General features: G+C 34.2%; 1 protein-coding gene across 3 annotated transcripts in view; it reads left to right on the top strand.

The window, feature by feature from the left end:
• CWC22 (CWC22 spliceosome associated protein homolog) overlaps nucleotides 1-13,667 on the top strand; it is a 57,908-nt gene that overhangs the window by 21,292 nt on the left and 22,949 nt on the right. For all 3 annotated transcript variants that reach the window (XM_043577201.1, XM_043577202.1, XM_043577204.1), the window contains exons 4-11: nucleotides 1,135-1,245; nucleotides 4,241-4,486; nucleotides 8,036-8,164; nucleotides 9,675-9,843; nucleotides 10,223-10,276; nucleotides 12,073-12,208; nucleotides 12,303-12,509; nucleotides 12,602-12,664. In XM_043577201.1, the coding sequence (XP_043433136.1) occupies nucleotides 1,135-1,245; nucleotides 4,241-4,486; nucleotides 8,036-8,164; nucleotides 9,675-9,843; nucleotides 10,223-10,276; nucleotides 12,073-12,208; nucleotides 12,303-12,509; nucleotides 12,602-12,664 (1,115 nt within the window). The remainder of the gene's footprint in view (nucleotides 1-1,134; nucleotides 1,246-4,240; nucleotides 4,487-8,035; nucleotides 8,165-9,674; nucleotides 9,844-10,222; nucleotides 10,277-12,072; nucleotides 12,209-12,302; nucleotides 12,510-12,601; nucleotides 12,665-13,667) is intronic.

The raw sequence follows: 13,667 nt of genomic DNA, 5'->3' as shown, positions 1-13,667 counted from the left end.
CTCTAAAAACTTTTGTTTCATTGACATCAAGTTAATTGTGATGGTTTGCAACTACTTAGTACTTTTCATCAATCATCTACTCTGTCTAAAAGAAAAAAAAAAAAACAACTCTCTGCATGTACTGATGCACACCTATATCTGTATGTATATAAATTACTTGTAGAGGTATACAGTTGACCCCTAAACAGCCTGGGAGTTAGAGGCAGTGGTGCCCTCTGCAGTCAAAAATCTGCTTATAACTTTTAACTCCCCAAAAAGTGACTACTAATACTTTACTGTTGACCAGAAGCCTTACCAGCAACATAAACAGTCAACTAATATTTTGCATGTGTTATCTGTGTTACATACTGTATTTTTACAATAAAGTAAGCTGGCGAAAAAATGTTATTAATAAAATCATAAGGAAGAGAAACATATTTATAGTACTATGTTGTATTTATTGGAAAAAAATCATGTATAGGTGAACCCTCACAATTCAAACCTGCAGTTGTTCAAGGGTTAACTATACATGAAATATGAATCACTATAATTACTGTGTATGTTACTATGTATGTTTATTATGTGTGTACATGTTTAACTTCTCTTAAGGTTCTCTGATTTTATTGTTTTAGGTTTAAGGCAGATCTTATACTGTCATCCTTGTTTGCTAATAATTTCAATCTGTTTGCACTGCTATTCGGTAAAGCAGATTCAAGAATAACAGCTGATGTTTTTTGGATGTCTGTTGGAGTGAGTTAAACTGTTCTTTATGGAGGCCAACCCATGACGTTGGTCTCATTTGTGGTTATTGCTTTGATAAAATGAGTCAACTAGGCAAACGAGTCATTTGCAGGGTGGCCTTTTTCATGCTAACTACATATGATATCCAGATATATAATCCTTTACTTGAGACAGTGTGAATCAGGATGACAGGTTTGGTTACGTGAACTCTAGTAGTTATTTTGTACACAAGCTGAAAGCTTCTACAGTCAAGACTAAATGAATGTCAACCAAATAAGCTGTTTGTTAAAAATAGTTTGATAAGACATTGTTCAGCCATAGAGTTACTTTAGCATTACCAGTATATGACTTTGCTAAGTATTTATAACAGTTGTTTTCATCTTATAACTTTGGTTTTCTTATTTTATGTGTTAGATATGAAGAACAAGACAGATCCCCTCGGGATAGAGATTGCATTGATTACAGCAGGTCGGACTATGAGCGTTCAAGAAGAGGACGATCTCATGATGGTAGCATGGAGTTGCGGTTAGTACTGGAAATTTTAACTATAGAAAAATCACACTCGTTTAAATTTTTTTTTACGCTTCATAATGAAAACAATAATAGCTAATTTTAAACGGATGTTCTTAGGTGCCAGGTTTCTAATAAAGACTTCATGTGGATTAACTCCTTACTGCAGTAAATATATGAAGTAGATACTATTGTGTATTTTATAGATGAAGAAACTGAGGCATAGAGAATTAAGTCATTTGTTTTTGTTTTAGAAGCAAGTCTGTGGCAAGTCCAGGTCTGTCTGACCCTGAGCCTAAGCTCTTATTCATGATATGATACTGTAGTGCATGAGGATGAGTTTTTGAGATCCCTTACTGAATGAAAGTCATTGATACTATATGGATAGAGTGATCTCAGTTTACTTTGCTGCATGATGGCACTAGGACAGTGAGAGTGAAGCTGCCTGTCTAGTTTTTATCTAAATATATTCTTTCCTGAGCCTTTGGAGAATTTGACTACCCACCTTATTATTGGTCATCCATGTTCAAAAACTTGTCTACCATATTTTATTGTTCACTGAGGTCTGTATCCTTTTGATATCTCCCTCATATTACCCACTCCATGACTACCAAGACTATACCCCCATTAAAATTTTGATTAAATTCCTCTGCAGTTTGGAGCTAATCACGTTATGTGATATCTGCAGCCAAACTTTCCTTCTCACTACTTACTTTCTAATATACTATATCTAAAACCAAAATGTCAGATTAAATTAACCTCCAAAAGCCAGGCTCATCTGCTATCACCTTAATGACACCCATTAAGAACAACGACTGCCATCATAATTGGTGAGCTGGGCATTCTGCATACTTTGTCAAATACGGTTAAAACACTTAAAACTAGATAACTATTTTTCACAGTTTACAAATTCTAAAAAGTGGGTTTGAAGGGATTAAGTAATTTACCTGAGGTTGCAGTTGCCTATCTGGTTGACAATGAAACTGGGATTTGAACTCAATTTTGACTCCAATGCCCATGTTTTTTTCCAAAATCTCTGACTACTGCTTCATTGTAACTGTTTTTGGTCCATTGTATGTACATTAGTCTCATTTGATCCGTACAACAATACTATGAAGTAAGCAGACTGTGTATTATGTAGAAATAAAAGCTAACAGTTTGAAAGCATTGGAAGAGATGCTATTTAGTCTCAAAGAAGACTGACTCTATTACTTCTGCACTCCGAAGGCCCAAATATTAAAATTATAAAGATGCAAGTTTATCAGCCAGCTAGCAGTCTTACCTAGTGTTTCTCAGAAGAATCATAACCCTTGCCAGTAAATTCCTGCTGTAGCTGCTCTCTTGGAACATATCACACTCACAATAAGAAGCAACTCAGTTGCAAATCACTGCCTAGATTTCAGTGCACCTGGCTTTGTGACTAATTAACGTGTCTATTTGGAACCACTTTTCTTCCCTTCTGTTCACTGTGTCTCCGTGGATAGTGGTATACTTAAGTTTCAAAGCAGCTTCTCTGCATCTACCTGGCTAGGTGACTGCTTTCTCTTTGTGTGTAAGTTGTATTACTGTTTGTTAAGACAGACCATCTCAAATACACCCTTCCTAGATCTAGCTAAAATCTAGCCAGCAGTTTTCTGGTAATAGTGATAAATGAAACTTGTTTTTATTTACTATATTCATTTAACTCATGGTGCCCAAAGTGTGAGCAGAATGATCTGAGTTTCCCAGGTAGTATAGGTAAAAAATAACTAAGTGGACTGTTATGCCCAGAATTCGTGATCCCCAAAGACCACTAGGGAGCCGAGTCCGATGCAAAAGCAAAGAGCCTTTATTCGAGCTAGCTCAAGCTCAATCCCCTACCTGCACCAACGCAGCGGTGAGATACCAGGGAAAGAGAGCGAGTTTCAAAAGCACAAAGGTTTTATAGGGGTCTAGGGGCAGCTGATTGGCTGGGGAAGTGGCGTGTTTTGATCAGGAAGCTTGAATGGGTGAGCGGGAGGTCACTCAAAGGGAGGAGGCGTGGTCTAGGTGAAGGACACAGAACAAGATGGAGTCGGCTGGCGTAGGCCCGCCCTTTCAGGACAAATTCTTTTCAGAAAAAATAGCAAAAAGCAGGTATTTACTATTTCCCATTAGTTCTTGGTAATTTCAGAGAATAATACCTTGATTGTTTTAAAAATGTTAGCCTAAGAATGGATACTCACTCACTGTTTCCCATTAGTTCTTGATCATTTCAGAGAATAATACCTTGACTGTTTTAAAATGTTAGCTTCAGAATGGATACTCAGCTACAAAAATGATAGCTTAAGAATGGGCACTTATAGGTAGAAAATAGTTGATTTTTTTTACACTGTCTCGAATAACCAGATGTTTCTGATATTCTGAGGTTTTAAATGCCACTTCTATGGAGGAATAATTTCAAATGTTACAGTTTTTTAAGATAATTTTACTTCTAAATTGCCATTTGGAGATAAATTCTGGTTTCTTCTTTATACAGTTTATCATGTATGTCAGAGGCTAAATTGTCTTCTTAAAACACTATTTTCACGTCATTATCACACTCAGAAGCTACTAATGATTCCCCATCAACTCCAGTATAAAAAACTTGAAGTCTGTTCCTTGTCTTTAAAGATTTCATAGTCTGACTCAAATTCATCTTTCCAACTGCCATTATACATGATTCCTTATTGTTTCCTGACTATTCTGCTAATTAGCTTGAACATCCCTGCTCACTTTTCTAGTAGTTACTCTGTCTTCCACTAGTTGCAGAATGCCCTGCTTCCTCCTCCACTTTCCTCTACTTGCCCCAGTGTAAATTCTGTCAAGCTTTGAAGACCTCTTTTAAGTTCTATCTTCTCTGTGAAGCACTTCCTCACCATTCCAAACCACTTTTCCTTATCTGAATTTGTGACCTGCAAATGGTCTTGCTCATTTGGTATGTAGCTCATTTAAGAATGTAATTTATATGGTCTTTTCTCCAAAAAAAAAAAGTTTTGTTTAAATATTACAGAAGTAGGGACCGAGAAAAACGCAGAGAAAGAGAAAGAGATGCTGATCGTAAAAGGTCTCGGAAATCCCCATCTCCTGGGAGAAGAAGCCCAGAACCATCAGTGACCCAGAATTCCCCTGCTCAGGATGAACCTACTGCAAAGAAGAAGAAAGATGAACTGGATCCTCTTCTTACTCGTACTGGTGGAGCATATATTCCTCCTGCAAAGCTCAGGATGATGCAAGAGCAGATTACAGATAAAAACAGGCATGTTAATATCACTAAGTGTACAAAGCGATGATACCCTTTCTGAAAAAAAATCAACTGTGGTCTAATTAACCTTGGCTATTGAGAGTTTACATTACCAGTCCAAAATGGTAGGGACCTCAAATTAGACTTCTCTTCTTTATTCCGTAAGCTCCTTTGGAGCTCTGCTTACTATTTGCCCTGACATTAGCTCAACATTTTATTTTTTTGCATGAGTAAATCAAAGAGTTTAAGGAAAGATCTTTTATTTTTACTATTTTCAAACTATTCCTTTTATAGCTGTATGCATGCCTATTAGTAGTATCCATTTTTCATAGATAGCCAAGAGCATTATTGATATTTTAGAGCTAAAATGGATCTTTCCAGTTATACCAAACCAAGAGTGGCAAACTTTTTCTGTGAAAGGCCAGGTAGTAAATATTTTAGGTTTTATGCGTTGTTCTGTCTGTTGCCGCTGCTCGACTCTGCTCTTGAATGCTGTGAATACAGCCATAGGTAATATGTAAACAAATGAATATGGCTTTGTTCTAGTTAGGCTTTATTTATAAAAATGGACTATAGGATGCATTTGGGTCATGGATGTAGTTTGCCAACTCCTATACTAATCTATGACATGAAGTTGACAGTTTTCTCTACCCATACTTTTCTTAGACCATGCCATGTTAGACTATAATTTTTTGCTAAGGCAAACAGTCGAAATTCATATATGAACATACACCCTGAAAATACATATCTTCACTTCCCTTTTCAAAATAATTGAGACGAGAAGAACTATGTATGAAAATACAGCTAAGTTTTCAAGATGTTATTCTCTAGCAGAATGAGGTAATACAATCCAAGATTGAAATGATCACTCAGTTGCCAGTTAGGTAATAAAAAGATGGGATAGAGGGTAGCTACACTTTAAGAAAAACAGATTTCCAGGTGAGCCAGTAGTGTTCCCACATCTTTCATAGGTATTTTAATGGCAACTTGAAAGTACTTGAGAACCTTTTTATAAATGAAATCTAAAGTTACTTCATGAATTGGCTGGAAGTAGAAATGCCATTTATATCAAGTATAAATATTTGAGATAAAATTTGTAAAATTTATGAGCTAGAAAGGGACATTAGATGACATTAAATTTAAAACTAATTAGTAAGTTTCTCTGTATGTGTCATATTCCAGTACTTGCTGGCAATGCCTGCAGTGTTATGTTGGGAAGGGATTTGGAAAGGGCTTCTGTGGTCAGTAGGAGCTTCATGAGCATGTAAGCATTTTGCTCTCTGCTCTCCGAGGCAGTAGTAGCAACATTAGTGAGAAAGAGTCATGATCCCCAATTCTGTCCAAAGCAATCCTAATTGTAAAAGACCAGAAACATTGTTATTAAGCCAAGTCTTACTTCCTTGTAAATAAAGTGGGTGGAGAAGAGTCCACAGTGTTTGTAATTTTACACAGATTCCTGGAAGATAATTTTATATACATTTTAAGTCTGTTCATAGGGGACAAGGAACAAGGAGAAGTAGAAGTCTCTAAAAGAAGCCTACAGACTTTGCTTTTAGTAGATAATAAGTCAGGTGAATTGTATTCTTAATTAGGCTTCTTAATTAGGAAGTACAGTTGTACTTGATTAGTTTTTTTCCAAGCTTTATATAGAGAGATTGATTGTGTATCAACAATCTTATTAATTAGTCTAGTTTTTAAGCCATTGATCTTCTTTCTCAAATAATAGCATACTAAAGGGATGAGGTTGGGGGCCATTGGGAGTGTTCTGCCCACCTCAGATGCAGGCATTTAGGGGATACATGATCTATACGGAATTTAAAAACAATGTAATTAACTGCAGGTGAGTCCACTTTTTGTCCTCAGTATCTTCTGAGGACAATGTCAGTGATGAAATAACTCTTCCGCACCAGGGCAGACTGCTCTCACCACCTCTGCCTTGGTAAGCCACTCCAGAACAGGGACTCGTAACCTACAGACCTTCTACCCATGGGTAGAATTTAGGCAATCTGTGGATGTAAATGGAAAGAAAAAAATTGCATCTTTATTATTCCTAATCTCTCACTAAAATTTGGCATTTCTTTATATTAGGAATGTAGGCAGTAGATCATAGTATTAACAGACTATTTGTTGCAAATATCTCAAAATATTGTGTATGGCCATGCTAATTTGGAAATTAAAGAAGTGATTAGGCCCACCACCACCTTGTATTATTTAATGTGTTAAGCACATAGAGGGGCTCCTGAATGTCTCAGTCGGTTAAGCTTCCGACTTCAGCTCAGGTCATGGTCTTGCGGTTCATGAGTTTGAGCCTGGCATCGGGCCCTGTGCTGACACCTCAGAGCCCAGTGCCTGCTTCAGATTCTTTCTCTCTGCCCCTCCCCTACTCGCCTTCTCTCTCCCTCTCCCAAAAATAAATATTTTTTAAAAAGACACACACGGGGCGCCTGGGTGGCACAGTCGGTTAAGCGTCCGACTTTAGCCAGGTCACGATCTCCTGGTCTGTGAGTTCGAGACCCACGTCAGGCTCTGGGCTGATGGCTCAGAGCCTGGAGCCTGTTTTCGATTCTGTGTCTCCCTCTCTCTCTGCCCCTCCCCCGTTCATGCTCTGTCTCTCCCTGTCTCAAAAAAAAAAAAAAAAAAAAGACACACACATAGAATACTGTATCAAACTTTTTTTCTTTTTGTGCTTTGAAAACTATTTAAATATGATTGCTATCCTTTGTAGTCCTATATATTTATATATATTATTCCAAGAAGTCCATCAGCTTCACCAGACTGCCAGAGAAGTATAAGGAAGAAAAAAAAGATGACTTTCTGCAGGTGAAATCATATTTCACAGAGAAATAAATGTAAAAACCATAAAATTTTAGAACTTTAAAAGAAAATAAACCCAATTAGGCTAAATTATTTGCCTGAGATCTAAGTTAAAAAACAGCCAATATAGCTGTGGGATTACTGCCTAAATGTAGAGATGTTCTTTCTTTAAAATACAACAAACAGTCTTTCAGCCCTATGATTTCATGTGACCTTCCCTTTTCCTGTAAATTTTACCATTTCTTTATAGTTTAAAATATTTGCTTTTTTTCATGCTTTTATGAGAAAGGTCATAATAAAAATCTCCTTTTTATGGCTTATATTTTGATACTTCATATTATAATTTAAATTTTTTAAAACTGTCATTTTTAAATATTTTTTAAAGATAATTTAAAGTAAGTGAATGTTATAATGTAAAATAAATATGCATTGAATCTAATAAATGGATATTATGATTTGTAATGTACATGGATATAAGAATAAAACATTATCCTTACACAGTTTTATTATATTATTAAAGAGAAGTGATCTATAGATGAGCATCATATGTACAGAACATCAAATATGGTTTAGGATATAATCTATGTATTTGTAGTCATATAGTCATATATTTTACTGCACTTTGAGGTCATTTGTGAATATAATGTTAAAAACAAAGGAACACTAAGTATTTTTTAAGTTCTTATTATAACCTCTTGTTATTGTAATCATTGTGTAAGTTTTCACTTTATTAAAATCAATTCTTTTTAGCTTAGCATACCAGAGGATGAGTTGGGAGGCCCTAAAGAAGTCAATCAATGGTCTTATCAACAAAGTCAACATTTCTAATATAGGTATTATTATTCAAGAACTTCTTCAAGAAAATATAGTTAGAGGAAGGTAAGCATCAACTATTTTATTTATAGTATCTCATAGCAATTTTTCAAAGGAACATAATATCCACATGGACAATAATCACTGATTCATTGTGCTGCTTTAATAGTAGTTGAGAATAATTATTTAAAATGCAGTTCTTGTAAAAATGTAAACTACTAACAAATAACTTGTGCTTCACTATTAGAAATTGCATGGAGTTTTTGCTTTTTGAGAAGGTTTGATGTCACATACTGATTTTGGGGCAGATATTTGTTTACTGAATACTTCTAATTTAAACTCATGAGGGATAATGAATATTTTGTTTTTATTATATTTATAATATTTATTTATTATTAAAATGTTATTATATAACGTTCATTTCTAATGAAAGCAAAGTGAGAATGGGAAAGAAGTGAGAAAAATCAGTGGTAAATTTTAGAAAAGCAGAAGGGAGTGACAGTCATTTTCTCTGTGGTTTTAAATGGTCATGATTTTAAAAGGGTCAGGAAATAGAAATATTTCATATGCTATTTTTTATTTTAAAATCTGAGGGATGCTTTCCGATGTCATTTCACATGACCTTGATTTATCATCTCAAAAACATTGTGGGGATGTCATATAAAGTAAGGTGTAGCATGTTGTGGGGATATAAAAGTTGACCAAGAGGCACCCACTGTCCTTAAAAGGTAGGTAGAGCTCTCCTGTTTTAGTCAGAAAGCAGCAGAAGCTTTATGGGTTGCTTAAGATCTCACAGTTTATAAGCTGGGTGTTCTTTTCTCATTTTCTACTCTGGTGATTCAGTTGTCAAAGTTAAACCTAATAACTGTTAAGATATTGTTTTCCTGCCTTTTGGCAATCCGGTAATTATTTGTCATTACATTGCTAAAAATAACTCTTCAGTTAGCTCACTTTGCATTTCTCCCCTTATCAAATGCGTATACAACCATGCTCACTTCGGAATGAGTTAGAAGTGGAACCTTATATTTTCCTGTCATTGTTTTAGCATTATTATTGCAATGCTTTAACTGTGTCTGTCTCATAGCAGTATTCCAAATCTTCATTTTACTAACATAGGCTTAAAGATGGAAACCATCCAAATTTGTCTTTAATCACAGAATTAATTTTATATAAATGATGGGCTCACAGTGGAAATTCAACTTCAAAATTAGTTTTTGATGCAGATCTTTTTTACCTTCACTTTTTTGAAGATGTAAAACATATTAGTATAAAATGCTTTAAAAACTCAAATTCATGATTAGATCGAAGAGACATAAGCAAGGAAAAGAGGAATTTAGAGAAAAAAAATTTTGAAGAAAATAATTGTAGACAAAGCTGTTTTAAAAAAAGCACAGATCCGAAGTTTTGTTTTTCAAAAGTTTTTGTTTATCAGTAAGACTAGATAAGGTGAGGAAGATTTAGTCCAGTTTTAGCTATTGTGTTTATTTACAGATGAGTCATATTGCTGGATTTTAAATGTTTTTTTTCTTTTAATTAATTTGGTGATTATTGACTCTTTTTTTTCTTTTTTAAACAGAGGCCTGCTGTCCAGATCTGTTTTGCAAGCACAGAGTGCTTCTCCGATCTTCACCCATGTTTATGCAGCATTAGTGGCAATTATCAACTCAAAATTTCCACAAATCGGAGAATTAATCCTCAAGAGGTTAATTCTTAATTTTCGAAAAGGCTATCGAAGAAATGATAAGGTATATATTATGGGCTTGTAAATTGCCTGCCACATAGGGACAGACTAATCTGTTATCAACAGTGGTAAGCAATATTGATTGCTACATAGGAATTCCTTGCATTCCTTTCATGAGAACATTTTTTTGTTTTATTAAATATCCCTGGCGACTAATGATGAGCCACAGACACAATGGCTATAACTGCAGAATTGTAATTATTTAGCCAGAAACGGCACTATTTCACATGTAATAGTTTTTATCTTGTAACTTTCTGTACTATAAAAATTACGTTTGTGTGCTACATATTTTAAGTAGAGTGTGTAAGTGAGCTGGAGATTCAGTAGTTAACTGCAAATTGGTTATAGTTTATAGATTTACTTTGTCTCTGTTCACTTTTCAGCAACTTTGTTTGACTGCTTCAAAATTTGTGGCACATCTTATTAACCAAAACGTGGTAAGTAATTTTTAATACTTGATGCCGTTCAGTGGCATTAGACCACATGCTTGATGCCACTTCATTGACACATCTCTATTTTTGTTTCGCCTTGTAGTCTTTCAGAGAAGTATCTTGGATGATATTTTAGTTTTAAAACTATAATAAACGTGTTTAACATTCTTAAATAAAAAGAGGAACACAGAACAGTATTTTATCACATTGATAATACTGTATGTGGTTATTCAACTATAAATTATTCCTTCAAAGAATATAATTTAATCATATTTATAAGACAATAAAGTTGATATTTCTTCTACTCTTTTCTCCTGTACCCGTTGTTTTGAGAACCTCGTGCTGATATTCTATTCTATAAGAAATTCTTTTCTCTGCAACTACATAGTATATAAAGTCATATATTCTTAGAATCAGTTTATAAAATATAAATTTTAAGTAATTCTAAGTAATTTTAATCTGTTTTAAATGTAAATAGTTTTGTCTTTTTATTGTTCAGGTTTTATGATTATTTTGTATTCATCCATTGATCTATTTGAGAGGGTTTTTTTTTAATTTAATTTCTGTTTAAACTTGAAAATAATAAAATTGCTCTTATTAGCACTCAAAGGTTTCTTTCTACATATAAGATGAAGAATTTTGAAGTCACACTTAATCTTATTTATCTACCATTAATATTTTAATTCTTTCCTACATGAAATGCTTTCCAGGTTCACTCTTAGAAATCTATTAGATTTTAACCTAATGAGTTAAATTACTACAATGCTAACCTGCTTCTTAAGACCATAGAGACTTAATTTCACGTGCCTATAACAGAACAGATAGTAAGTTTTAGTTTTGAATGTATATTAACTACACTCATTTTGAAGATATTTTTGGCATTGCTACAAAACAGTTAAAATGTTAAATATTTTAGATTCTCAATTATGGTACAGGGCAATATTTTCTAATCACTGATATAAGACTGTTAAGACGTGTTTTTGATATTGTGCTCAATGGAAAGAATATTTTCCTAAGAGTTAGACTGTTTCCCTCCCCATCTCAAAGAAGGATCCAACCTTAGAAAGGCATATAGACAGTGTCTTAAAAGTGCCTCCCGGTACATTTTCTTTTTACAGCAAAGCTTCTCAGGAGAATTTTATTCCCACCCTTCCTGGCATTATTTAGAAGTACTAAGTTTCAAACGTGACCAGTGTAAATAACTTGATTTAGTTAAAAAAAAAAAATAGAGGGAAGTATTTCAAAAGTGTCCTTGAGTACCAGAAACAGTTAAGATATTTTTGGATAAAATTATTCATATAATTTATGAACTATTTGCTAAATAACAGAGTGGCTGATAGAATGACCTAGGAAATGGCTGTAAAGACTTATGGTTGTGAAGAAGGGTATTAGAAAAAATAATAGTATTACTATTCTTCACATAGTGATTGTAAAAAATTAGTACATAATTTTTAGCTTATATTTGGAAGTTAATTATGGCATTTCCTATAAACATATCATTTGATACATGTAGTGTGTAAGAAGAATTATTTCTTCTGGAGATAAATCAAATAGTTGTATTCAGTATAATTCAGATTTTTGGAACAATCATCTGGAAATTTTTAACAGATGCCTAATGAAAGTAAAAAAAATTGTATCCCATATTTGGAGTATTTCTATATGCATTATAAAACTTTGCTCATCAAATGTATAATATTATTGCTGCAAAAACAAGATTTGCTAATTTTTTAAATTACTGTTAATAGTAGGTTAATGTATTTAAAAGTATTTTCTCTATTCCATATGTCTTCATTCTGTTTAAGGCACATGAAGTTTTATGCCTAGAGATGCTCACTTTGCTCCTGGAAAGACCAACTGACGATAGTGTTGAAGTAGCTATTGGTTTTCTCAAGGAATGTGGCCTTAAATTAACACAGGTGTCACCAAGAGGAATCAATGGCAAGTATATGCTCTCAGTTTGATATCGAGCTTTGGCTTGAGTATTATATTTTTTGCTTATTTTCCTGTTTTTTTTCTTTGATTTTAACTTTAGCTATATTTGAGCGCCTCCGAAATATTCTCCATGAGTCTGAAATTGATAAAAGAGTTCAGTATATGATTGAAGTGATGTTTGCTGTACGGAAGGATGGATTTAAGGACCACCCTGTTATCCTAGAAGGACTTGATTTAGTAGAAGAAGATGATCAGTTCACTCATATGCTTCCTCTGGAGGATGACTATAATCCAGAAGATGTTCTTAGTGAGTCAGGGGTTGGGGGAGATTTGGGACGTGGGACACCAACAAATGTAAGTATAGAAAATAAACACTATTTTTTAATTTCTTTTTTTAAGATGTTTTCAAGATGGATCCTAATTTCATGGAGAATGAAGAGAAGTACAAAGCTATTAAGAAAGGTAGGTAGAGGGGCGCCTGGGTGGCGCAGTCGGTTGAGTGTCCGATTTCAGCCAGGTCACGATCTCGCGGTCCGTGAGTTCGAGCCCCGCGTCAGGCTCTGGGCTGATGGCTCGGAGCCTGGAGCCTGTTTCCGATTCTGTGTCTCCCTCTCTCTCGGCCCCTCCCCCGTTCATGCTCTGTCTCTCTCTGTCCCAAAAATAAATAAACGTTGAAAAAAAAAAAAAAAAAAATTTTTAAAGAAAGGTAGGTAGAATTTTATAGTCTATTTTGGATTAGTAGAAGCAATTCATGTAGCTCTATAATACTAATAGAAAGGTTTAGATCACTGACCTGATGAAATCTCTGCTCTTATGAAGCCATTTTCTTCACTTTTTTCCCCATGCATTAGTATTCTGCCTAGTGCTTGTTGGTGGTATTACTTCATTCTAAATTATTTACCTCTTTGTCCCTCTCCTCTTTCCCTGTGTTTAAATTATACAGCCCTTAAGTCTTATTCCTCTTAAGAAATATCCATATATTACTAATGGCCTTTATTTTATTTACTACCACTTAAGAATTACTGGTGGCTTTCATTTTAACTTCACTGCCACCTAAGAATTAGTACTTAAGTTTACCCCTGATTTAATGATCAACTGAATGCTATTCTTTTATTATAAAGTGCTGTACTTTATTATTTCTTGAGAGCAGATTGATATCCTGATAAAATCAATAATTCCAGACAGGGTATCAATGGTCAATAAATTGATAAATTGATTATTATTATCATTTGTATGTTGCCGATGTATTGTAAACACTAACTTTGGACAGACTTTGGTTTGTATTTTGTCTGCCTTTACAAGCTAAGTGACCTAGAACAAGTTACAAAACTTGTTTGATGTAAATGTTACTTGTTTAAGGATAAATAAAGTGTAGAGCCAGTATTTAGGCAATGTTTTTTTTTTCACATTTGTTATCATTTTTCTTCTAAAGCTAATATTCAGAATTACCTATATAATTATATTA

The sequence above is a fragment of the Prionailurus bengalensis genome, chromosome C1 (assembly GCF_016509475.1).
Source record: "Prionailurus bengalensis isolate Pbe53 chromosome C1, Fcat_Pben_1.1_paternal_pri, whole genome shotgun sequence".
Taxonomy (NCBI): Eukaryota; Metazoa; Chordata; class Mammalia; order Carnivora; family Felidae; genus Prionailurus; species Prionailurus bengalensis.
The sequence above is the reverse complement of the archived record's forward strand: the minus strand, read 5'-3'. Positions and strand labels throughout refer to the sequence as shown.